We start from the raw sequence: 25,378 nt of genomic DNA, 5'->3' as shown, positions 1-25,378 counted from the left end.
TGTATAGACAGCCTCATAGAGCAGGTGTCACACAGGCTGTGGGGCTAGTATAACAGTAGATATACTGTAGTGATGTGTGCTGTATCTATATCTCTCCTGTATAGACAGCCCCATAGAGCAGGTGTCACACGGGCTGTGGGGCTAGTATAACAGTAGATATACTGTAGTGATGTGTGCTGTATCTATATCTCTCCTGTATAGACAGCCCCATAGAGCAGGTGTCACACGGGCTGTGGGGTTAGTATAACAGTAGATGTGTAGTGTAGTGATGTGTGTATCTATATCTCTCCTGTATAGACAGCCTCATAGAGCAGGTGTCACACGGGCTGTGGGGTTAGTATAACAGTAGATATACTGTAGTGATGTGCTGTATCTGTATCTCTCCTGTATAGACAGCCCCATAGAGCAGGTGTCACACGGGCTGTGGGGTTAGTATAACAGTAGATGTATAGTGTAGTGATGTGCTGTATCTATATCTCTCCTGTATAGACAGCCCCATAGAGCAGGTGTCACACGGGCTGTGGGGTTAGTATAACAGTAGATGTGTAGTGTAGTGATGTGCTGTATCTATATCTCTCCTGTATAGACAGCCTTATAGAGCAGGTGTCACACGGGCTGTGGGGTTAGTATAATAGTAGATGTATAGTGTAGTGATGTGCTGTATCTATATCTTTTCAGTATTGACAGCCCCATAGAGCAGGTGTCACACGGGCTGTGGGGTTAGTATAACAGTAGATGTGTAGTGTAGTGATGTGCTGTATCTATATCTCTCCCATACAGACAGCCTCATAGAGCAGGTGTCACACGGGCTGTGGGGTTAGTATAACAGTAGGTATACTGTAGTGATGTGTGTATCTATATCTCTCCCATACAGACAGCCTCATAGAGCAGGTGTCACATGGGCTGTGGGGTTAGTATAACGGTAGATATACTGTAGTGATGTGTGCTGTATCTATATCTCTCCTGTATAGACAGCCTCATAGAGCAGGTGTCACACGGGCTGTGGGGTTAGTATAACAGTAGATGTATAGTGTAGTGATGTGCTGTATCTATATCTCTCCTGTATAGACAGCCCCATAGAGCAGGTGTCACACGGGCTGTGGGGTTAGTATAACAGTAGATATACTGTAGTGATGTGCTGTATCTATATCTCTCCTGTATAGACAGCCTCATAGAGCAGGTGTCACACGGGCTGTGGGGTTAGTATAACAGTAGATGTATACTGTAGTGATGTGCTGTATCTATATCTCTCCTGTATAGACAGCCTCATAGAGCAGGTGTCACACGGGCTGTGGGGTTAGTATAGCAGTAGATGTATAGTGTAGTGATGTGCTGTATCTATATCTCTCCAGTATAGACAGCCCCATAGAGCAGGTGTCACACGGGCTGTGGGGTTAGTATAACAGTAGATGTGTAGTGTAGTGATGTGCTGTATCTATATCTCTCCCATACAGACAGCCTCATAGAGCAGGTGTCACACGGGCTGTGGGGTTAGTATAACAGTAGGTATACTGTAGTGATGTGTGTATCTATATCTCTCCCATACAGACAGCCTCATAGAGCAGGTGTCACATGGGCTGTGGGGTTAGTATAACGGTAGATATACTGTAGTGATGTGTGCTGTATCTATATCTCTCCTGTATAGACAGCCTCATAGAGCAGGTGTCACACGGGCTGTGGGGTTAGTATAACAGTAGATGTGTAGTGTAGTGATGTGTGCTGTATCTATATCTCTCCTGTATAGACAGCCTCATAGAGCAGGTGTCACACGGGCTGTGGGGTTAGTATAACAGTAGATATACTGTAGTGATGTGTGTATCTATATCTCTCCTGTATAGACAGCCCCATAGAGCAGGTGTCACACGGGCTGTGGGGTTAGTATAACAGTAGATATACTGTAGTGATGTGCTGTATCTATATCTCTCCCATACAGACAGCCTCATAGAGCAGGCGTCACACGGGCTGTGGGGTTAGTATAACAGTAGATGTGTAGTGTAGTGATGTGCTGTATCTATATCTCTCCCATACAGACAGCCTCATAGAGCAGGTGTCACACGGGCTGTGGGGTTAGTATAACAGTAGATATACTGTAGTGATGTGCTGTATCTATATCTCTCCTGTATAGACAGCCTCATAGAGCAGGTGTCACACGGGCTGTGGGGTTAGTATAACAGTAGATATACTGTAGTGATGTGCTGCATCTATATCTCTCCTGTATAGACAGCCCCATAGAGCAGGTGTCACACGGGCTGTGAGGTTAGTATAACAGTAGATATACTGTAGTGATGTGCTGTATCTATATCTCTCCTGTATAGACAGCCCCATAGAGCAGGTGTCACACAGGCTGTGGGGTTAGTATAACAGTAGATATACTGTAGTGATGTGTGCTGTATCTATATCTCTCCTGTATAGACAGCCCCATAGAGCAGGTGTCACACAGGCTGTGGGGTTAGTATAACAGTAGGTATACTGTAGTGATGTGCTGTATCTATATCTCTCCTGTATAGACAACCTCATAGAGCAGGTGTCACACAGGCTGTGGGGTTAGTATAACAGTAGATATACTGTAGTGATGTGCTGCATCTATATCTCTCCTGTATAGACAGCCCCATAGAGCAGGTGTCACACAGGCTGTGGGGTTAGTATAACAGTAGATATACTGTAGTGATGTGCTGCATCTATATCTCTCCTGTATAGACAGCCCCATAGAGCAGGTGTCACACAGGCTGTGGGGTTAGTATAACAGTAGATATACTGTAGTGATGTGCTGTATCTATATCTCTCCTGTATAGACAGCCCCATAGAGCAGGTGTCACACGGGCTGTGGGGTTAGTATAACAGTAGATATACTGTAGTGATGTGCTGTATCTATATCTCTCCTGTACAGACAGCCCCATAGAGCAGGTGTCACACGGGCTGTGGGGTTAGTATAACAGTAGATATACTGTAGTGATGTGCTGTATCTATATCTCTCCTGTATAGACAGCCTCATAGAGCAGGTGTCACACAGGCTGTGGGGTTAGTATAACAGTAGGTATACTGTAGTGATGTGTGCTGTATCTATATCTCTCCTGTATAGACAGCCCCATAGAGCAGGTGTCACACGGGCTGTGGGGTTAGTATAACAGTAGATATACTGTAGTGATGTGCTGTATCTATATCTCTCCCATACAGACAGCCCCATAGAGCAGGTGTCACACAGGCTGTGGGGTTAGTATAACAGTAGATGTGTAGTGTAGTGATGTGTGTATCTATATCTCTCCCATACAGACAGCCCCATAGAGCAGGTGTCACACAGGCTGTGGGGTTAGTATAACAGTAGATGTGTAGTGTAGTGATGTGTGTATCTATATCTCTCCCATACAGACAGCCTCATAGAGCAGGCGTCACACAGGATGATGCGTGCAGGTGAAGCATTGAAAGCTGCTGTGTGTTATCTGTATGGCAAGATTTACTCTGCACGCTTCTCCTCACCAAGCATAACACACAAACTGGCTGCTCATTTCACTGACAAAGTCTGCGCTCCCCTCCTGGCTGCCTTGGAGAACGCCCAGACTACTGAGCTGCAGGTCAACTGTATGGGTGAGTGGAGCAACATTTGTCTGTTATACCTTACATCAGTGTCACCAGGACCAGCTGCCAGTCACTCTGCCAGTGTAACCAGGGACCAGCTGCCAGTCAGTCTGCCACTGTAACCAGGGACCAACTGCCGGTTACTCTGCCAGTGTAACCAGGGACCAGCTGCCGGTTACTAGTCTAACCAGGGACCAGCTGCCAGTCACTTTGCCAGTCTATTCAGGGACCAGCTGCCAGTCACTCTGCCAGTGTAACCAGGGACCAGCTGCCAGTCACCCTGCCAGTGTAACCATGGACCAGCTGCCAGTCACTCTGCCACTGTAACCAGGGACCAACTGCCGGTTACTCTGCCAGTGTAACCAGGGACCAGCTGATAATAACCGGGGACCAGCTGCCAGTCAGTCTGCCAGTGTAACCAGGGACCAGCTGCCAGTCACTCTGCCAGTGTAACCAGGGACCAGCTGCCAGTCACTCTGCCAATGTAACCAGGGACCAGCTGCCAGTCACTCTGCCAGTGTAACCAGGGACCAGCTGCCAGTCAGTCTGCCAGTGTAACCAGGGACCAGCTGCCAGTTTCTCTGCCAGTGTAACCAGGGACCAACTGCCGGTTACTCTGCCAGTGTAACCAGGGACCAGCTGCCAGTCACTCTGCCAGTGTAACCAGGGACCAGCTGCCAGTCACTCTGCCAGTGTAACCAGGGACCAGCTGCCGGTTACTCTGCCAGTGTAACCAGGGACCAGCTGCCGGTTACGCTGCCAGTGTAACCAGGGACCAACTGCCGGTTACTCTGCCAGTGTAACCAGGGACCAGCTGCCGGTTACGCTGCCAGTGTAACCAGGGACCAGCTGCCAGTCATTCTGCCAGTGTAACCAGGGACCAGCGGCCAGTCACTTTGCCAGTGTAACCAGGGACCAGCTGCCAGTCACTTTGCCAGTGTAACCAGGGACCAGCTGCCAGTCACTTTGCCAGTGTAACCAGGGACCAGCTGCCAGTCACTCTGCCAGTGTAACCGGGAACCAGCTGCCAGTCACTCTGCTAGTCTAACCAGGGACCAGCTGCCAGTCACTTTGCCAGTGTAACCAGGGACCAGCTGCCAGTCACTCTGCCAGTGTAACCGTGAACCAGCTGCCAGTCACTCTGCCAGTCTAACCAGGGACCAGCTGCCAGTCACTCTGCCAGTGTAACCAGGGACCAGCTGCCAGTCACTCTGCCAGTGTAACCAGGGACCAGCTGCCAGTCACTCTGCCAGTGTAACCGTGAACCAGCTGCCAGTCACTCTGCCAGTCTAACCAGGGACCAGCTGCCGGTTACTCTGCCAATGTAACCAGGGACCAGCTGCCAGTCACTCTGCCAGTGTAACCAGGGACCAGCTGCCAGTCACTCTGCCAGTGTAACCGTGAACCAGCTGCCAGTCACTCTGCCAGTCTAACCAGGGACCAGCTGATAATAACCGGGGACCAGCTGCCAGTCACTCTGCCAGTGTCCCCAGGACCAGCTGCCAATCACTCTGCCAGTGTAACCAGGGACCAGCTGCCAGTCACTCTGCCAGTGTAACCAGGTTCTAACTGCCGGTTACTCTGCCAGTGTAACTAGTGACCAGCTGCCAGTCACTCTGCCAGTGTAACCAGGTTCTAACTGCCGGTTACTCTGCCAGTGTAACCAGTGACCAGCTGCCAATCACTCTGCCAGTCTAACCAGGGACCAGCTGCCAGTCACTCTGCCAAAGCAACCAGGGATCAGCTGCCGTTACTGTGCCAGTGTAACCAGGGACCAGCTGCCAATCACTCTGCCAGTCTAACCAGGGACCAGCTGCCAATCACTCTGCCAATGCAACCAGGGATCAGCTGCCGGTTACTGTGCCAGTGTAACCAGGGACCAGCTGCCAATCACTCTGCCAGTCTAACCAGGGACCAGCTGCCAATCACTCTTGCCAATGCAACCAGGGATCAGCTGCCGGTTACTGTGCCAGTATAACCAGGGACCAGCTGCCAGTCACTCTGCCAGTGTAACCAGGGACCAGCTGACAGTCACTCTTCCAGTGTAATTAGGGACCAGCTGCCAATCACTCTGCCAGTGTAACCAGGGACCAGCTGCCAGTCTAACCAGGGACCAGCTGCCAGTCACTCTGCCAGTGTATTCAGGGACCAGCTGCCAGTCACTCTGCCAGTCTAACCAGGGACCAGCTGCTGGTCACTCTGCCAGTGTAACCAGGGACCAGCTGCCAGTCACTCTGCCAGTCTAACCAGGGACCAGCTGCCAGTCACTCTGCCAGTGTAACCAGGGACCAACTGCCGGTTACTCTGCCAGTCTAACCAGGGACCAGCTGCCAGTCACTCTGCCAGTGTAACCAGGGACCAGCTGCCAGTGTAATCAGGGACCAGCTGCCAGTCACTCTGCCAGTGTAACCAGGGATCAGCTGCCGGTTAGTCTGCCAGTGTAACCAGGGACCAGCTGCAAGTCACTCTGCCAGTCTAACCAGGGACCAGCTGCCAGTCACTTTGCCAGTGTAACCCGGGACCAGCTGCCAGTCACTCTGCCAGTGTAACCGTGAACCAGCTGCCAGTCACTCTGCCAGTCTAACCAGGGACCAGCTGATAATAACCGGGGACCAGCTGCCAGTCACTCTGCCAGTGTAACCAGGGACCAGCTGCCAATCACTCTGCCAGTGTAACCAGGGACCAGCTGCCAGTCACTCTGCCAGTGTAACCAGGTTCTAACTGCCGGTTACTCTGCCAAAGCAACCAGGGATCAGCTGCCGGTTACTGTGCCAGTGTAACCAGGGACCAGCTGCCAATCACTCTGCCAGTCTAACCAGGGACCAGCTGCCAATCACTCTGCCAATGCAACCAGGGATCAGCTGCCGGTTACTGTGCCAGTGTAACCAGGGACCAGCTGCCAGTCACTCTGCCAGTGTAACCAGGGACCAGCTGACAGTCACTCTTCCAATGTAATTAGGGACCAGCTGCCAATCACTCTGCCAGTGTAACCAGGGACCAGCTGCCAATCACCCTGCCAGTGTAACCAGGGACCAGCTGCCAGTCTAACCAGGGACCAGCTGCCAGTCACTCTGCCAGTGTATTCAGGGACCAGCTGCTGGTCACTCTGCCAGTGTAACCAGGGACCAGCTGCCAGTCACTCTGCCAGTCTAACCAGGGACCAGCTGCCAGTCACTCTGCCAGTGTAACCAGGGACCAACTGCCGGTTACTCTGCCAGTCTAACCAGGGACCAGCTGCCAGTCACTCTGCCAGTGTAACCAGGGACCAGCTGCCAGTGTAATCAGGGACCAGCTGCCAGTCACTCTGCCAGTGTAACCAGGGACCAGCTGCCAGTCACTATGCCAGTGTAACCAGGGACCAGCTGCTGGTTACTCTGCCAATGCAACCAGGGATCAGCTGCCAGTCACTCTGCCAATGTAACCAGGGACCAGCTGCCAATCACTCTGCCAGTGTAACCAGGGACCAGCTGCCGGTTACTCTGCCAGTGTAACCAGGGACCAGCTGCCAGTCACTCTGCCAGTGTAACCAGGGACCAGCTGCCAGTCACTCTGCCAGTGTAACCAGGGACCAGCTGCCGGTTACTCTGCCAGTGTAACCAGGGTCAAGCTGCCGGTTACTCTCTCACTGTAACCAGGGACCAGCTGCCAGTCACTCTGCCAGTGTAACCAGGGACCAGCTGCCGGTCCCTTTGCCAGTGTAACCAGGGACCAGCTGCCAATCACTCTGCCAGTGTAACCAGGGACCAGCTGCCAATCACTCTGCCAGTGTAACCAGGGACCAGCTGCCGGTTACTCAGTCAGTATAACCAGAGACCAGCTGCCGGTTACTCTGCCAATGTAACCAGGGACCAGCTGCCAGTCACTCTGCCAGTGTAACCAGGGACCAGCTGCCGGTTACTCTGTCAGTACAACCAGAGACCAGCTGCCGGTTACTCTGCCAGTGTAACCAGGGACCAGCTGCCAGTCACTCTGCCAGTGTAACCAGGGACCAGCTGCCGGTTACTCTGTCAGTACAACCAGAGACCAGCTGCCGGTTACTCTGCCAGTGTAACCAGGAACCAGCTGCCAGTGTAAACAGGGACCAACTGCCGGTTACTCTGTCAGTGTAACCAGAGACCAGCTGCCGGTTACTCTGCCAGTGTAACCAGGGATCAGCTGCCAGTCATTCTGCCAGTGTAACCAGGGATCAGCTGCCGGTTACTCTGCCAGTGTAACCAGTGACCAGCTGCCGGTTACTCTGCCAGTGTAACCAGGGACCAGCTGCCGGTTACTCTGCCAGTGTAACCAGGGATCAGCTGCCGGTTACTCTGCCAGTGTAACCAGGGACCAGCTGCCGGTTTCTCTGCCAGTGTAACCAGGGACCAGCTGCCGGTTACTCTGTCAGTGTAACCAGTGACCAGCTGCCGGTTACTCTGCCAGTGTAACCAGGGACCAGCTGCCGGTTACTCTGCCAGTGTAACCAGGGATCAGCTGCCAGTCATTCTGCCAGTGTAACCAGGGATCAGCTGCCGGTTACTCTGCCAGTGTAACCAGGGACCAGCTGCCGGTTTCTCTGCCAGTGTAACCAGGGACCAGCTGCCGGTTACTCTGTCAGTGTAACCAGTGACCAGCTGCCGGTTACTCTGCCAGTGTAACCAGGGACCAGCTGCCGGTTACTCTGCCAGTGTAACCAGGGACCAGCTGCCAATCACTCTGCCAGTGTAACCAGGGACCAGCTGCCAGTCACTCTGCCAGTGTAACCAGGGATCAGCTGCCGGTCACTCTGCCAGTGTAACCAGGGACCAGCTGCCAGTCAGTCTGCCAATGTAACCATGGACCTGCTGCCGGTTACTCTGCCAGTGTAACCAGGAATCAGCTGCCGGTCACTCTGCCAGTGTAACCAGGGACTAGCTGCCGGTTTTTCTGCCAGTGTAACCAGGGACCAGTTGCCAGTCACTCTGCCAGTGTAACCAGGGACCAGCTGTCAGTCACCCTGCCAGTGTAACCAGGGACCAGCTGCCAGTCACTCTGCCAATGCAACCAGGGATCAGCTGCCGGTTACCCTGCCAGTGTAACCAGGGATCAGCTGCCGGTCACTCTTCCAGTGTAACCAGGGACCAGCTGCCGGTTTCTCTGCCAGTGTAACCAGGGACCAGCTGTCAGTCACTCTGCCAGTGTAACCAGGGACCAGCTTCCAGTCACTCTGCCAGTGTAACCAGGGACTAGCTGCCGGTTTTTCTGCCAGTGTAACCAGGGACCAGTTGCCAGTCACTCTGCCAGTGTAACCAGGGACCAGCTGTCAGTCACCCTGCCAGTGTAACCAGGGACCAGCTGCCAGTCACTCTGCCAATGCAACCAGGGATCAGCTGCCGGTTACCCTGCCAGTGTAACCAGGGATCAGCTGCCGGTCACTCTTCCAGTGTAACCAGGGACCAGCTGCCGGTTTCTCTGCCAGTCTAACCAGGGACCAGCTGTCAGTCACTCTGCCAGTGTAACCAGGGACCAGCTTCCAGTCACTCTGCCAGTGTAACCAGGGACCAGCTGCCAGTCACTCTGCCAGTGTAACCAGGGACCAGCTGCCGGTCCCTCTGCCAGTGTAACCAGGGACCAGCTGCCAATCACTCTGCCAGTGTAACCAGGGACCAGCTGCCAATCACTCTGCCAGTGTAACCAGGGACCAGCTGCCGGTTACTCTGTCAGTATAACCAGAGACCAGCTGCCGGTTACTCTGCCAGTGTAACCAGGGACCAGCTGCCAGTCACTCTGACAGTGTAACCAGGGACCAGCTGCCGGTTACTCTGTCAGTACAACCAGAGACCAGCTGACGGTTACTCTGCCAGTGTAACCAGGAACCAGCTGCCAGTGTAACCAGGGACCAACTGCCGGTTACTCTGTCAGTATAACCAGAGACCAGCTGCCGGTTACTCTGCCAGTGTAACCAGGGATCAGCTGCCGGTTACTCTGCCAGTGTAACCAGTGAATAGCTGCCGGTTACTCTGCCAGTGTAACCAGGGACCAGCTGCCGGTTACTCTGCCAGTGTAACCAGGGACCAGCTGCCAATCACTCTGCCAGTGTAACCAGGGACCAGCTGCCAGTCACTCTGCCAGTGTAACCAGTGACCAGCTGCCGGTTACTCTGCCAATGCAACCAGAGATCAGCTGCCGGTTACTGTGCCAGTGTAACCAGGAATCAGCTGCCGGTCACTCTGCCAGTGTAACCAGGGACCAGCTGCCGGTTTCTCTGCCAGTGTAACCAGGGACCAGTTGCCAGTCACTCTGCCAGTGTAACCAGGGACCAGCTGTCAGTCACTCTGCCAGTGTAACCAGGGACCAGCTGCCAGTCACTCTGCCAATGCAACCAGGGATCAGCTGCCGGTTACTCTTCCTGTGTAACCAGGGACCAGCTGCCGGTTACGCTGCCAGTCTAACCAGGGACCAGCTGCCAGTCACTCTGCCAATGCAACCAGGGATCAGCTGCCGGTTACTCTTCCTGTGTAACCAGGGACCAGCTGCCAGTTTCTCTGCCAGTGTAACCAGGGACCAGCTGCCAGTCACTCTGCCAGTCTAACCAGGGACCAGCTGTCAGTCACTCTGCCAGTGTAACCAAGGACCAGCTTCCAGTCGCTCTGCCAGTGTAACCAGGGACCAGCTTCCAGTCACTCTACCAGTGTAACCAGGGACCAGCTGCCAGTCACTCTGCCAGTGTAACCAGGGACCAGCTGCCGGTTACTCTGCCAGTGTAACCAGGGACCAGCTGCCGGTTTCTCTTCCAGTGTAACCAGGGATCAGCTGCCAGTCACTTTGCTAGTGTAACCAGGGATCAGCTGCCAGTTACTTTGCCAATGCAACCAGGCATCAGCTGCCGGTTACTGTGCCAGTGTAACCAGGGATCAGCTGCCGGTTACTCTGCCAATGTAACCAGTGACCAGCTGCCGGTTACTGTGCCAGTGTAATCAGTGACCAGCTGCTGGGTTACCTTGATCAAATCTGCCAGTAAAACTGGATGTGTATCGCCTGATTTCCATTGCAAGGTCAGCTATTCCATCTACAGTATATAACTGACTGCTGATAATGTGTATGTATATAACTCTGTATAATTACTGCAATAATGTGTATGTATATAACTGTGTATGTCTGCTGATAATGTGTATGTATATAACTGTGTATGTCTGCTGATAATGTGTATGTATATAACTGTGTATGTCTGCTGATAATGTGTATGTATATAACTGTGTATAACTGCTGATAATGTGTATGTATATAACTGTGTATGTCTGCTGATAATGTGTATGTATATAACTGTGTATAATTACTGCTGATAATGTGTATGTATATAACTGTGTATGTCTGCTGATAATGTGTATGTATATAACTGTGTATGTCTGCTGATAATGTGTATGTATATAACTGTGTATAATTACTACTGATAATGTGTATGTATATAACTGTGTATGTCTGCTGATAATGTGTATGTATATAACTGTGCATGGCTGCTGATAATGTGTATGTATATAACTGTGTATGTCTGCTGATAATGTGTATGTATATAACTGTGTATGACTGCTGATAATGTGTATGTATATAACTGTGTATGTCTGCTGATAATGTGTATGTATATAACTGTGTATAATTACTGCTGATAATGTGTATGTATATAACTGTGTATGTCTGCTGATAATGTGTATGTATATAACTGTGTATGTCTGCTGATAATGTGTATGTATATAACTGTGCATGTCTGCTGATAATGTGTATGTATATAACTGTGTATAATTACTGCTGATAATGTGTATGTATATAACTGTGTATGTCTGCTGATAATGTGTATGTATATAACTGTGTATGACTGCTGATAATGTGTATGTATATAACTGTGTATGTCTGCTGATAATGTGTATGTATATAACTGTGTATGTCTGCTGATAATGTGTATGTATATAACTGTGTATAATTACTGCTGATAATGTGTATGGATATAACTTTGTATGTCTGCTGATAAATTGTATGTATATAACTGTGTATGTCTGCTGATAATGTGTATGTATATAACTGTGTATAATTACTGCTGATAATGTGTATGTATATAACTGTGTATGACTGCTGATAATGTGTATGTATATAACTGTGTATGACTGCTGATAATGTGTATGTATATAACTGTGTATAATTACTGCTGATAATGTGTATGTATATAACTGTGTATGTCTGCTGATAATGTGTATGTATATAACTGTGCATGTCTGCTGATAATGTGTATGTATATAACTGTGTATGTCTGCTGATAATGTGTATGTATATAACTGTGTGTGTCTGCTGATAATGTGTATGTATATAACTGTGTATGACTGCTGATAATGTGTATGTATATAACTGTGTATGTCTGCTGATAATGTGTATGTATATAACTGTGTATAATTACTGCTGATAATGTGTATGTATATAACTGTGTATGTCTGCTGATAATGTGTATGTATATAACTGTGTATGTCTGCTGATAATGTGTATGTATATAACTGTGTATAATTACTGCTGATAATGTGTATGTATATAACTGTGTATAATTACTGCAGATAATGTGTATGTACATAACTGTGTATGACTGCTGATAATGTGTATGTATATAACGGTGTATGACTGCTGATAATGTGTATGTATATAACTGTGTATGACTGCTGATAATGTGTATGTATATAACTGTGTATGACTGCTGATAATGTGTATGTATATAACTGTGTATGTCTGCTGATAATGTGTATGTATATAACTGTGTATGGCTGCTGATAATGTGTATGTATGTAACTGTGTATATCTGCTGATAATGTGTATGTATATAACTGTGTATGTCTGCTGATAATGTGTATGTATATAACTGTGTATGACTGCTGATAATGTGTATGTATATAACTGTGTATGTCTGCTGATAATGTGTATGTATATAACTGTGTATGTCTGCTGATAATGTGTATGTATATAACTGTGTATGGCTGCTGATAATGTGTATGTATATAACTGTGTATGTCTGCTGATAATGTGTATGTATATAACTGTGTATGACTGCTGATAATGTGTATGTATATAACTGTGTACGGCTGCTGATAATGTGTTTGTATATAACTGTGTATGACTGCTGATAATGTGTATGTATATATCTGTGTATGACTGCTGATAATGTGTATGTTTATTTATTATTTATTTATTTATTGTATTTATAAAGCGCCAACATATTACGCAGCGCTGAACATTAATTTAGGTTACAGACAATATTTAGGGGTGACATACAGCAATATGACAATACAGGAATACAAGAAAACCAGATCACACACCATAGTATGAGTACCAGGTAATGCTTAGTCAGTCACTGGATGGAGCATGGAGATTAGGCAAGTTAGGTTCACTCAGATGTATATCATGGGTTCACAGTAATGGAGGTGCATGATCAGGTAGGACACAAAAGGAGGAGGACCCTGCCCAAAGGCTTACAATCTAGAGGGAGAGGTAAGGACACGAATGGTAGGGGACCAGAGTTCAGCTGTAGGTTTAGAGCACTTGTGAGGGGTAGTAGGCCAGAGTGAAAAGGTGAGTTTTGAGGGCTTTCTTGAAGATGTTGAAGGAGGGGGCTGCCCTAATGGGTGGAGGTAGGGAGTTCCATAGTGTTGGAGCAGCTCTTGAGAAGTCCTGGAGGTATGCGTGGGACTGGGTGATGCGGGGGGTGGTTAGGCGAAGTTCATTGGAAGAGCGGAGTGAGCGGCTAGGTGTGTACCTCTGAGTAAGATCGGAAATGTAGGTTGGACAGGTTTTGTGGACAGATTTGTAGGTCAGGCACAGTATCTTGAATCTGATTCTGGACTGGATAGGAAGTGTATGTATATAACTGTGCATGTCTGCTGATAATGTGTATGTATATAACTGTGTATGACTGCTGATAATGTGTATGTATATAACTGTGTATAATTACTGCTGATAATGTGTATGTATATAACTGTGTATGTCTGCTGATAATGTGTATGTATATAACTGTGTATGTCTGCTGATAATGTGTATGTATATAACTGTGTATAACTGCTGATAATGTGTATGTATATAACTGTGTATGACTGCTGATAATGTGTGTGTATATAACTGTGTATGGCTGCTGATAATGTGTATGTATATAACTGTGTATGTCCGCTGATAATGTGTATGTATAGAACTGTGTATAATTACTGCTGATAATGTGTATGTATATAACTGTGTATGTCTGCTGATAATGTGTATGTATATAACTGTGTATGACTGCTGATAATGTGTATGTATATAACTGTGTATGTCTGCTGATAATGTGTATGTGTATAACTGTGTATGTCTGCTGATAATGTGTATGTATATAACTGTGTATGACTGCTGATAATGTGTATGTGTATAACTGTGTATGACTGCTGATAATGTGTATGTATATAACTGTGTATGTCTGCTGATAATGTGTATGTATATAACTGTGTATGACTGCTGATAATGTGTATGTGTATAACTGTGTATGACTGCTGATAATGTGTATGTATATAACTGTGTATGTCTGCTGATAATGTGTATGTATATAACTGTGTATAATTACTGCTGATAATGTGTATGTATATAACTGTGTATGACTGCTGATAATGTGTATGTGTATAACTGTGTATGTCTGCTGATAATGTGTATGTGTATAACTGTGTATGTCTGCTGATAATGTGTATGTGTATAACTGTGTATGACTGCTGATAATGTGTATGTATATAACTGTGTATGACTGCTGATAATGTGTATGTATATAACTGTGTATGTCTGCTGATAATGTGTATGTGTATAACTGTGTATGACTGCTGATAATGTGTATGTATATAACTGTGTATGTCTGCTGATAATGTGTATGTATATAACTGTGTATGTCTGCTGATAATGTGTATGTATATAACTGTGTATGTCTGCTGATAATGTGTATGTATATAACTGTGTATAATTACTGCTGATAATGTGTATGTATATAACTGTGTATGTCTGCTGATAATGTGTATGTGTATAACTGTGTATGTCTGCTGATAATGTGTATGTATATAACTGTGTATGACTGCTGATAATGTGTATGTATATAACTGTGTATGTCTGCTGATAATGTGTATGTATATATCTGTGTATGGCTGCTGATAATGTGTATGTATATAACTGTGTATGTCTGCTGATAATGTGTATGTATATAACTGTGTATAATTACTGCTGATAATGTGTATGTATATAACTGTGTATGACTGCTGATAATGTGTATGTATATAACTGTGTATGTCTGCTGATAATGTGTATGTATATAACTGTGTATGACTGCTGATAATGTGTATGTATATAACTGTGTATGTCTGCTGATAATGTGTATGTATATAACTTTGTATGTCTGCTGATCATGTGTATGTATATATTTGTGTTTGACTGCTGATAATGTGTATGTATATAACTGTGTATAATTACTGCTGATAATGTGTATGTATATAACTGTGTATGACTGCTGATAATGTGTATGTATATAACTGTGTATGTCTGCTGATAATGTGTATGTATATAACTGTGTATGACTGCTGATAATGTGTATGTATATAACTGTGTATGTCTGCTGATAATGTGTATGTATATAACTGTGTATGACTGCTGATAATGTGTATGTATATAACTGTGTATGTCTGCTGATAATGTGTATGTATATAACTGTGTATGACTGCTGATAATGTGTATGTATATAACTGTGTATGTCTGCTGATAATGTGTATGTATATAACTGTGTATGACTGCTGATAATGTGTATGTATATAACTGTGTATAATTACTGCTGATAATGTGTATGTATATAACTGTGTATGTCTGCTGATAATGTGTATGTATATAACTGTGTATGTCTGCTGATAATGTGTATGTATATAACTGTGTATGTCTGCTGATAATGTGTATGTATATAACTGTGTATGTCTGCTGATAATGTGTATGTGTATAACTGTGTATGACTGCTGATAATGTGTATGTATATAACTGTGTATGTCTGCTGATAATGTGTATGTATATAACTGTGTATGTCTGCTGATAATGTGTATGTATATAACTGTGTATGTCTGCTGATAATGTGTATGTATATAACTGTGTATAATTACTGCTGATAATGTGTATGTATATAACTGTGTATGTCTGCTGATAATGTGTATGTGTATAACTGTGTATGTCTGCTGATAATGTGTATGTATATAACTGTGTATGACTGCTGATAATGTGTATGTATATAACTGTGTATGTCTGCTGATAATGTGTATGTATATATCTGTGTATGGCTGCTGATAATGTGTATGTATATAACTGTGTATGTCTGCTGATAATGTGTATGTATATAACTGTGTATAATTACTGCTGATAATGTGTATGTATATAACTGTGTATGACTGCTGATAATGTGTATGTATATAACTGTGTATGTCTGCTGATAATGTGTATGTATATAACTGTGTATGACTGCTGATAATGTGTATGTATATAACTGTGTATGTCTGCTGATAATGTGTATGTATATAACTTTGTATGTCTGCTGATCATGTGTATGTATATATTTGTGTTTGACTGCTGATAATGTGTATGTATATAACTGTGTATAATTACTGCTGATAATGTGTATGTATATAACTGTGTATGACTGCTGATAATGTGTATGTATATAACTGTGTATGTCTGCTGATAATGTGTATGTATATAACTGTGTATGACTGCTGATAATGTGTATGTATATAACTGTGTATGTCTGCTGATAATGTGTATGTATATAACTGTGTATGACTGCTGATAATGTGTATGTATATAACTGTGTATGTCTGCTGATAATGTGTATGTATATAACTGTGTATGACTGCTGATAATGTGTATGTATATAACTGTGTATGTCTGCTGATAATGTGTATGTATATAACTGTGTATGACTGCTGATAATGTGTATGTATATAACTGTGTATAATTACTGCTGATAATGTGTATGTATATAACTGTGTATGTCTGCTGATAATGTGTATGTATATAACTGTGTATGTCTGCTGATAATGTGTATGTATATAACTGTGTATGTCTGCTGATAATGTGTATGTATATAACTGTGTATAACTGCTGATAATGTGTATGTATATAACTGTGTATGTCTGCTGATAATGTGTATGTATATAACTGTGTATGACTGCTGATAATGTGTATGTATATAACTGTTTATAATTACTGCTGATAATGTGTATGTATATAACTGTGTATGTCTGCTGATAATGTGTATGTATATAACTGTGTATGTCTGCTGATAATGTGTATGTATATAACTGTGTATAATTACTGCTGAAAATGTGTATGTATATAACTGTGTATGACTGCTGATAATGTGTATGTATATAACTGTGTATAATTACTGCTGATAATGTGTATGTATATAACTGTGTATGACTGCTGATAATGTGTATGTATATAACTGTGTATGACTGCTGATAATGTGTATGTATATAACTGTGTATGACTGCTGATAATGTGTATGTATATAACTGTGTATGTCTGCTGATAATGTGTATGTATATAACTGTGTATGGCTGCTGATAATGTGTATGTATATAACTGTGTATGTCTGCTGATAATGTGTATGTATATAACTGTGTATAATTACTGCTGATAATGTGTATGTATATAACTGTGTATGACTGCTGATAATGTGTATGTATATTACTGTGTATGTCTGCTGATAATGTGTATGTATATAACTGTGTATGACTGCTGATAATGTGTATGTATATAACTGTGTATGTCTGCTGATAATGTGTATGTATATAACTGTGTATGTCTGCTGATCATGTGTATGTATATATTTGTGTTTGACTGCTGATAATGTGTATGTATATAACTGTGTATAATTACTGCTGATAATGTGTATGTATATAACTGTGTATGACTGCTGATAATGTGTATGTATATAACTGTGTATGTCTGCTGATAATGTGTATGTATATAACTGTGTATGACTGCTGATAATGTGCATGTATATAACTGTGTATGTCTGCTGATAATGTGTATGTATATAACTGTGTATGACTGCTGATAATGTGTATGTATATAACTGTGTATGTCTGCTGATAATGTGTATGTATATAACTGTGTATGACTGCTGATAATGTGTATGTATATAACTGTGTATAATTACTGCTGATAATGTGTATGTATATAACTGTGTATGTCTGCTGATAATGTGTATGTATATAACTGTGTATGGCTGCTGATAATGTGTATGTATATAACTGTGTATGTCTGCTGATAATGTGTATGTATATAACTGTGTATGTCTGCTGATAATGTGTATGTATATAACTGTGTATGTCTGCTGATAATGTGTATGTATATAACTGTGTATAACTGCTGATAATGTGTATGTATATAACTGTGTATGTCTGCTGATAATGTGTATGTATATAACTGTGTATGACTGCTGATAATGTGTATGTATATAACTGTGTATAATTACTGCTGATAATGTGTATGTATATAACTGTGTATGACTGCTGATAATGTGTATGTATATAACTGTGTATGTCTGCTAATAATGTGTATGTATATAACTGTGTATGTCTGTTGATAATGTGTATGTATATAACTGTGTATGACTGCTGATAATGTGTATGTATATAACTGTGTATGACTGCTGATAATGTGTATGTATATAACTGTGTATGTCTGCTGATAATGTGTATGTATATAACTGTGTATGGCTGCTGATAATGTGTATGTTTATAACTGTGTATAATTACTGCTGATAATGTGTATGTATATAACTGTGTATGTCTGCTGATAATGTGTATGTATATAACTGTGTATGTCTGCTGATAATGTGTATGTATATAACTGTGTATAATTACTGCTGATAATGTGTATGTATATAACTGTGTATGGCTGCTGATAATGTGTATGTATATAACTGTGTATGTCTGCTGATAATGTGTATGTATATAACTGTGTATGACTGCTGATAATGTGTATGTATATAACTGTGTATGGCTGCTGATAATGTGTATGTATATAACTGTGTATGGCTGCTGATAATGTGTATGTATATAACTGTGTATGACTGCTGATAATGTGTATGTATATAACTGTGTATGACTGCTGATAATGTGTATGTATATAACTGTGCATGACTGCTGATAATGTGTATGTATATAACTGTGTATGTCTGCTGATAATGTGTATGTATATAACTGTGTATGACTGCTGATAATGTGTATGTATATAACTGTGTATGACTGCTGATAATGTTTATGTATATAAATGTGTATAATTACTGCTGATAATGTGTATGTATATAACTGTGTATGTCTGCTGATAATGTGTATGTATATAACTGTGTATGTCTGCTGATAATGTGTATGTATATAACTGTGTATGGCTGCTGATAATGTGTATGTATATAACTGTGTATGACCGCTGATAATGTGTATGTATATAACTGTGTATAATTACTGCTGATAATGTGTATGTATATAACTGTGTATGTATGCTGATAATGTGTATGTATATAACTGTGTATGGCTGCTGATAATGTGTATGTATATAACTGTGTATGACTGCTGATAATGTGTATGTATATAACTGTGTATGGCTGCTGATAATGTGTATGTATATAACTGTGTATGTCTGCTGATAATGTGTATGTATATAACTGTGTATGTCTGCTGATAATGTGTATGTATATAACTGTGTATAATTACTGCTGATAATGTGTATGTATATAACTGTGTATAGACTAACCAGCAAGCTCATGGTGACCCAGAACTCATTGGAGTGTGTAAGGGACTACAATGGTCCTAAAAGCCCCCTTACTAAGATGTTAAGAAAAACAAAAATTTGCTTTCCTAAAACAGAAAGAATTTGCGATAATTCAGGTTGGAGTGAGCTTGAGATGTCTCCCAGAGCACCACTGCTGAATATATGCAAATTAACCATTGTACCCTTAGAAGCTAAACACACCTCCAGAACCGCTGGATTGCAATGATGTGTCAGCTTGTTAAATTGTACAGAGCCATAATAATCCAACATGCATACAGACTGTTTCGGATTGTTTGATCCTCATCAGTGCATGGCATGGATTAATTTGGCTCTATGGAGTAGGGCTTGTAAACCTACTCCATAGAGCCAAATTAATCCATGCCATGCACTGATTGTTTGATCCTCATCAGTGCATGGCATGGATTAATTTGGCTCTATGGAGTAGGGCTTGTAAACCTACTCCATAGAGCCAAATTAATTCATGCCATGCACTGATGAGGATCAAACAATCCGAAACAGTCTGTATGCATGTTGGATTATTATGGCTCTGTACAATTTAACAAGCTGACACATCATTGCAATCCAGCGGTTCTGGAGGTGTGTTTAGCTTCTAAGGGTACAATGGTTAATTTGCATATATTCAGCAGTGGTGCTCTGGGAGACATCTCAAGCTCACTCCAACCTGAATTATCGCAAATTCTTTCTGTTTTAGGAAAGCAAATTTTTGTTTTTCTTAACATCTTAGTAAGGGGGCTTTTAGGACCATTGTAGTCCCTTACACACTCCAATGAGTTCTGGGTCACCATGAGCCTTGCTGGTTAGTCTGTACCTCTCGGTTTACAAGCCCTACTCCATAGAGCCAAATTAATCCATGCCATGCACTGATGAGGATCAAACAATCCGAAACAGTCTGTATGCATGTTGGATTATTATGGCTCTGTACAATTTAACAAGCTGACACATCATTGCAATCCAGCGGTTCTGGAGGTGTGTTTAGCTTCTAAGGGTACAATGGTTAATTAGCATATATTCAGCAGTGGTGCTCTGGGAGACATCTCAAGCTCACTCCAACCTGAATTATCGCAAATTCTTTCTGTTTTAGGAAAGCAAATTTTTGTTTTTTTTATAACTGTGTATGACTGCTGATAATGTGTATGTATATAACTGTGTGTGTCTGCTGATAATGTGTATGTATATATCTGTGTATGGCTGCTGATAATGTGTATGTATTTAACTGTGTGTGTCTGCTGATAATGTGTATGTATATAACTGTGTATGACTGCTGATAATGTGTATGTATATAACTGTGTATGTCTGCTGATAATGTGTATGTATATAACTGTGTATGTCTGCTGATAATGTGTATGTATATAACTGTGTATGACTGCTGATAATGTGTATGTATATAACTGTGTATGTCTGCTGATAATGTGTATGTATATAACTGTGTATGGCTGCTGATAATGTGTATGTATATAACTGTGTATGACTGCTGATAATGTGTATGTATATAACTGTGTATAATTACTGCTGATAATGTGTATGTATATAACTGTGTATAATTACTGCTGATAATGTGTATGTATATAACTGTGTATGTCTGCTGATAATGTGTATGTATATAACTGTGTATAATTACTGCTGATAATGTGTATGTATATAACTGTGTATGTCTGCTGATAATGTGTATGTATATAACTGTGTATGTCTGCTGATAATGTGTATGTATATAACTGTGTATGTCTGCTGATAATGTGTATGTATATAACTGTGTATATCTGCTGATAATGTGTATGTATATAACTGTGTATGTCTGCTGATAATGTGTATGTATATAACTGTGTATATCTGCTGATAATGTGTATGTATATAACTGTGTATGTCTGCTGATAATGTGTATGTATATAACTGTGTATAATTACTGCTGATAATGTGTATGTATATAACTGTGTATGTCTGCTGATAATGTGTATGTATACAACTGTGTATAATTACTGCTGATAATGTGTATGTATATAACTGTGTATGACTGCTGATAATGTGTATGTATATAACTGTGTATAATTACTGCTGATAATGTGTATGTATATAACTGTGTATGTCTGCTGATAATGTGTATGTATACAACTGTGTATGACTGCTGATAATGTGTATGTATATAACTGTGTATAATTATTGCTGACAGGTTTCTTGAGGGAAGTGCTGAATTGTGATCAGTTTGTAGCGGTGATGATGAGTTTCTCCAGCAGATCGGAAGACTCTGAGGCCGGATCTGCCCCACAAGCGAGCGCTCTGCCTCTTATATTGAAGAAGGTAATGGATACAGTGTGTTTCCTGTAAATATATGTGCAGAAAATGTCATGCTACATTTCATGCTGTCCATGTTTTGTTGTAGATGTTAATCAGCAGAGATGAAGTGTTACAGATCGCCAGTGCGCAGTGCATCGCCGCTGTACTCGTGCAGTCCACAGCCTGCTATGCTCCTGCATTCATCCTGGCAGATATCCCAGGTAACTCACCTGTCATGCAGTGCTTGGTATCTTTCTCTAACCTCAGATGGTTTACACCAAGCAGTGCCAGTGCACAGAGTGCACAGTGTCAGAGAGGTGTAAGCAGGGGAGGGGACAGCTGCAGTGTCAGAGAGGTGTAAGCAGGGGAGGGGACAGCCGCAGTGTCAGAGAGGTGTAAGCAGGGGAGGGGACAGCCGCAGTATCAGAGAGGTGTAAGCAGGAGAGGGGACAGCTGCAGTGTCAGAGAGGTGTAAGCAGGGGAGGGGACAGCTGCAGTGTCAGAGAGGTGTAAGCAGGGGAGGGGACAGCTGCAGTGTCAGAGAGGTGTAAGCAGGGGAGGGGACAGCTGCAGTGTCAGAGAGGTGTAAGCAGGGGAGGGGACAGCTGCAGTGTTAGAGAGGTGTAAGCAGGGGAGGGGACAGCTGCAGTGTCAGAGAGGTGTAAGCAGGGGAGGGGACAGCTCGAGTGTCAGAGAGGTGTAAGCAGGGGAGGGGACAGTTGCAGTGTCAGAGAGGTGTAAGCAGGGGAGGGGACAGCTCGAGTTTCAGAGAGGTGTAAGCAGGGGAGGGGACAGCTGCAGTGTCAGAGTGGTGTAAGCAGGGGAGGGGACAGCTGCAGTGTCAGAGAGGTGTAAGCAGGGGAGGGGACAGCTGCAGTGTCAGAGAGGTGTAAGCAGGGGAGGGGACAGCTGCAGTGTCAGAGAGGTGTAAGCAGGGGAGGGGACAGCTGCAGTGTCAGAGAGGTGTGAGCAGGGAAGGAAACAGCCAAGGACAGCTGCAGTGTCAGAGAGGTGTGAGCAGTGGAGGGAACAGCCAAGGACAGCTGCAGTGTCAGAGGTGTAAGCAGGGGAGGGAACAGCCAAGGACAGCTGCAGTGTCAGAGAGGTGTAAGCAGGGGAGGGGAACAGCCAAGGACAGCTGCAGTGTCAGAGAGGTGTAAGCAGGGGTGGGAGCAGCCAAGGACAGCCGCAGTGTCAGAGAGGTGTAAGCAGGGGAGGGAACAGCCAAGGACAGCCGCAGTGTCAGAGAGGTGTAAGCAGGGGAGGGGAACAGCCAAGGACAGCTGCAGTGTCAGAAAGATGTAAGCAGGGGAGGGGAACAACCAAGGACAGCTGTAGTGTCAGAGAGGTGTAAGCAGGGGAGGGGACAGCCAAGGACAGCTGCAGTGTCAGAGAGGTGTAAGCAGGGGAGGGGAACAGCCAAGGACAGCTGTAGTGTCAGAGAGATGTAAGCAGGGGAGGGGAACAACCAAGGACAGCTGCAGTGTCAGAGAGGTGTAAGCAGGGGAGGGGAACAGCCAAGGACAGCTGTAGTGTCAGAGAGATGTAAGCAGGGGAGGGGAACAACCAAGGACAGCTGCAGTGTCAGAGAGATGTAAGCAGGGGAGGGGAACAGCCAAGGACAGCTGTAGTGTCAGAGAGATGTAAGCAGGGGAGGGGAACAACCAAGGACAGCTGTAGTGTCAGAGAGGTGTAAGCAGGGGAGGGAACAGCCAAGGACAGCCGCAGTGTCAGAGAGGTGTAAGCAGGGGAGGGAACAGCCAAGGACAGCTGCAGTGTCAGAGAGGTGTAAGCAGGGGAGGGGAACAGCCAAGGACAGCTGCAGTGTCAGAGAGCTGTAAGCAGGGGAGGGGACAGCCAAGGACAGCTGCAGTGTCAGAGAGGTGTAAGCAGGGAAGGGGAACAGCCAAGGACAGCTGCAGTGTCAGAGAGGTGTAAGCAGGGGAGGGAACAGCCAAGGACAGCTGCAGTATCAGAGAGGTGTAAGCAGGGGAGGGAACAGCCAAGGACAGCTGCAGTGTCAGAGAGGTGTAAGCAGGGAAGGAAACAGCCAAGGACAGCTGCAGTGTCAGAGAGGTGTAAGCGGGGGAGGGAACAGCTAAGGACAGCCGCAGTGTCAGAGAGGTGTAAGCAGGGGAGGGAACAGCCAAGGACAGTTGTAGTGTCAGAGAGGTGTAAGCAGGGGAGGGAACAGCCAAGAACAGCTGCAGTGTCAGAGAGGTGTAAGCGGGGGAGGGAACAGCCAAGGACAACTGCAGTGTCAGAGAGGTGTAAGCAGGGGAGGGAACAGCCAAGGACAGCTGCAGTGTCAGAGAGGTGTAAGCAGGGGAGGGAACAGCCAAGGACAGCTGCAGTATCAGAGAGGTGTAAGCAGGGGAGGGGAACAGCCAAGGACAGCTGCAGTGTCAGAAGTGTAAGCAGGGGAGGGAACAGCCAAGGACAGCTGCAGTGTCAGAGAGGTGTAAGCAGGGGAGGGGAACAGCCAAGGACAGCTGCAGTGTCAGAGAGGTGTAAACAGGGGAGGGAACAGCCAAGGACAGCTGCAGTGTCAGAGAGGTGTAAGCAGGGGAGGGGAACAGCCAAGGACAGCTGCAGTGTCATAGAGGTTTAAGCAGGGAAGGGGAACAGCCAAGGACAGCTGCAGTGTCAGAGAGGTGTAAGCAGGGGAGGGGACAGCCAAGAACAGCTGCAGTGTCAGAGAGGTGTAAGCGGGGGAGGGAACAGCCAAGGACAACTGCAGTGTCAGAGAGGTGTAAGCAGGGGAGGGAACAGGCAAGGACAGCTGCAGTGTCAGAGATGTGTAAGCAGGGGAGGGGAACAGCCAAGGACAGCTGCAGTGTCAGAGAGGTGTAAGCAGGGGAGGGGAACAGGCAAGGACAGCCGCGGTGTCAGAGAGGTGTAAGCAGGGGAGGGAACAGCCAAGGACAGCTGCAGTGTCAGAGAGGTGTAAGCAGGGGAGGGGAACAGCCAAGGACAGCTGCAGTGTCAGAGGGGTGTAAGCAGAGGAGGGGAACAGCCAAGGACAGCTGCAGTGTCAGAGAGGTGTAAGCAGGGGAGGGAACAGCCAAGGACAGCTGCAGTGTCAGAGAGGTGTAAGCAGGGGAGGGAACAGCCAAGGACAGCTGCAGTGTCAGAGAGGTGTAAGCAGGGGAGGGAACAGCCAAGGACAGCTGCAGTGTCAGAGAGGTGTAAGCAGGGGAGGGAACAGCCAAGGACAGCTGCAGTGTCAGAGAGGTGTAAGCAGGGGAGGGGACAGCTGCAGTGCCAGAGAGGTGTAAGCAGGGGAGGGGACAGCTGCAGTGTCAGAGAGGTGTAAGCAGGGGAGGGGACAGCTGCAGTGTCAGAGAGGTGTAAGCAGGGGAGGGGACAGCTGCAGTGTCAGAGAGGTGTAAGCAGGGGAGGGGACAGCTGCAGTGTCAGAGGTGTAAGCAGGGGAGGGGACAGCTGCAGTGCCAGAGAGGTGTAAGCAGGGGAGGAGACAGCTGCAGTGTCAGAGAGGTGTAAGCAGGGGAGGGGACAGCTGCAGTGTCAGAGAGGTGTAAGCAGGGGAGGGAACAGCTGCAGTGTCAGAGAGGTGTAAGCAGGGGAGGGAACAGCCAAGGACAGCTGCAGTGTCAGAGGTGTAAGCAGGGGAGGGAACAGCCAAGGACAGCTGCAGTGTCAGAGAGGTGTAAGCAGGGGAGGGAACAGCCAAGGACAGCCGCAGTATCAGAGAGGT

The 25,378-nt window shown here is 45.1% G+C and overlaps 1 protein-coding gene across 2 annotated transcripts in view; it reads left to right on the top strand.

Moving 5' to 3' along the window:
- The window catches only part of MEI1 (meiotic double-stranded break formation protein 1), a 501,764-nt gene that overhangs the window by 170,273 nt on the left and 306,113 nt on the right, over nt 1-25,378 (top strand). The window contains exons 6-8 of one of the 2 annotated variants that reach the window (XM_068254992.1): nt 3,367-3,582; nt 21,557-21,684; nt 21,767-21,881. In XM_068254992.1, coding sequence (XP_068111093.1) covers nt 3,367-3,582; nt 21,557-21,684; nt 21,767-21,881 — 459 coding nt within the window. The remainder of the gene's footprint in view (nt 1-3,366; nt 3,583-21,556; nt 21,685-21,766; nt 21,882-25,378) is intronic. The other variant, XM_068254993.1, reaches the window with a different exon arrangement.

Source organism: Hyperolius riggenbachi, chromosome 9 (assembly GCF_040937935.1).
Source record: "Hyperolius riggenbachi isolate aHypRig1 chromosome 9, aHypRig1.pri, whole genome shotgun sequence".
Classification (NCBI taxonomy): domain Eukaryota; kingdom Metazoa; phylum Chordata; class Amphibia; order Anura; family Hyperoliidae; genus Hyperolius; species Hyperolius riggenbachi.
Note: the sequence above shows the minus strand (reverse complement) of the source record. Positions and strands in the feature narration are given on the sequence as shown.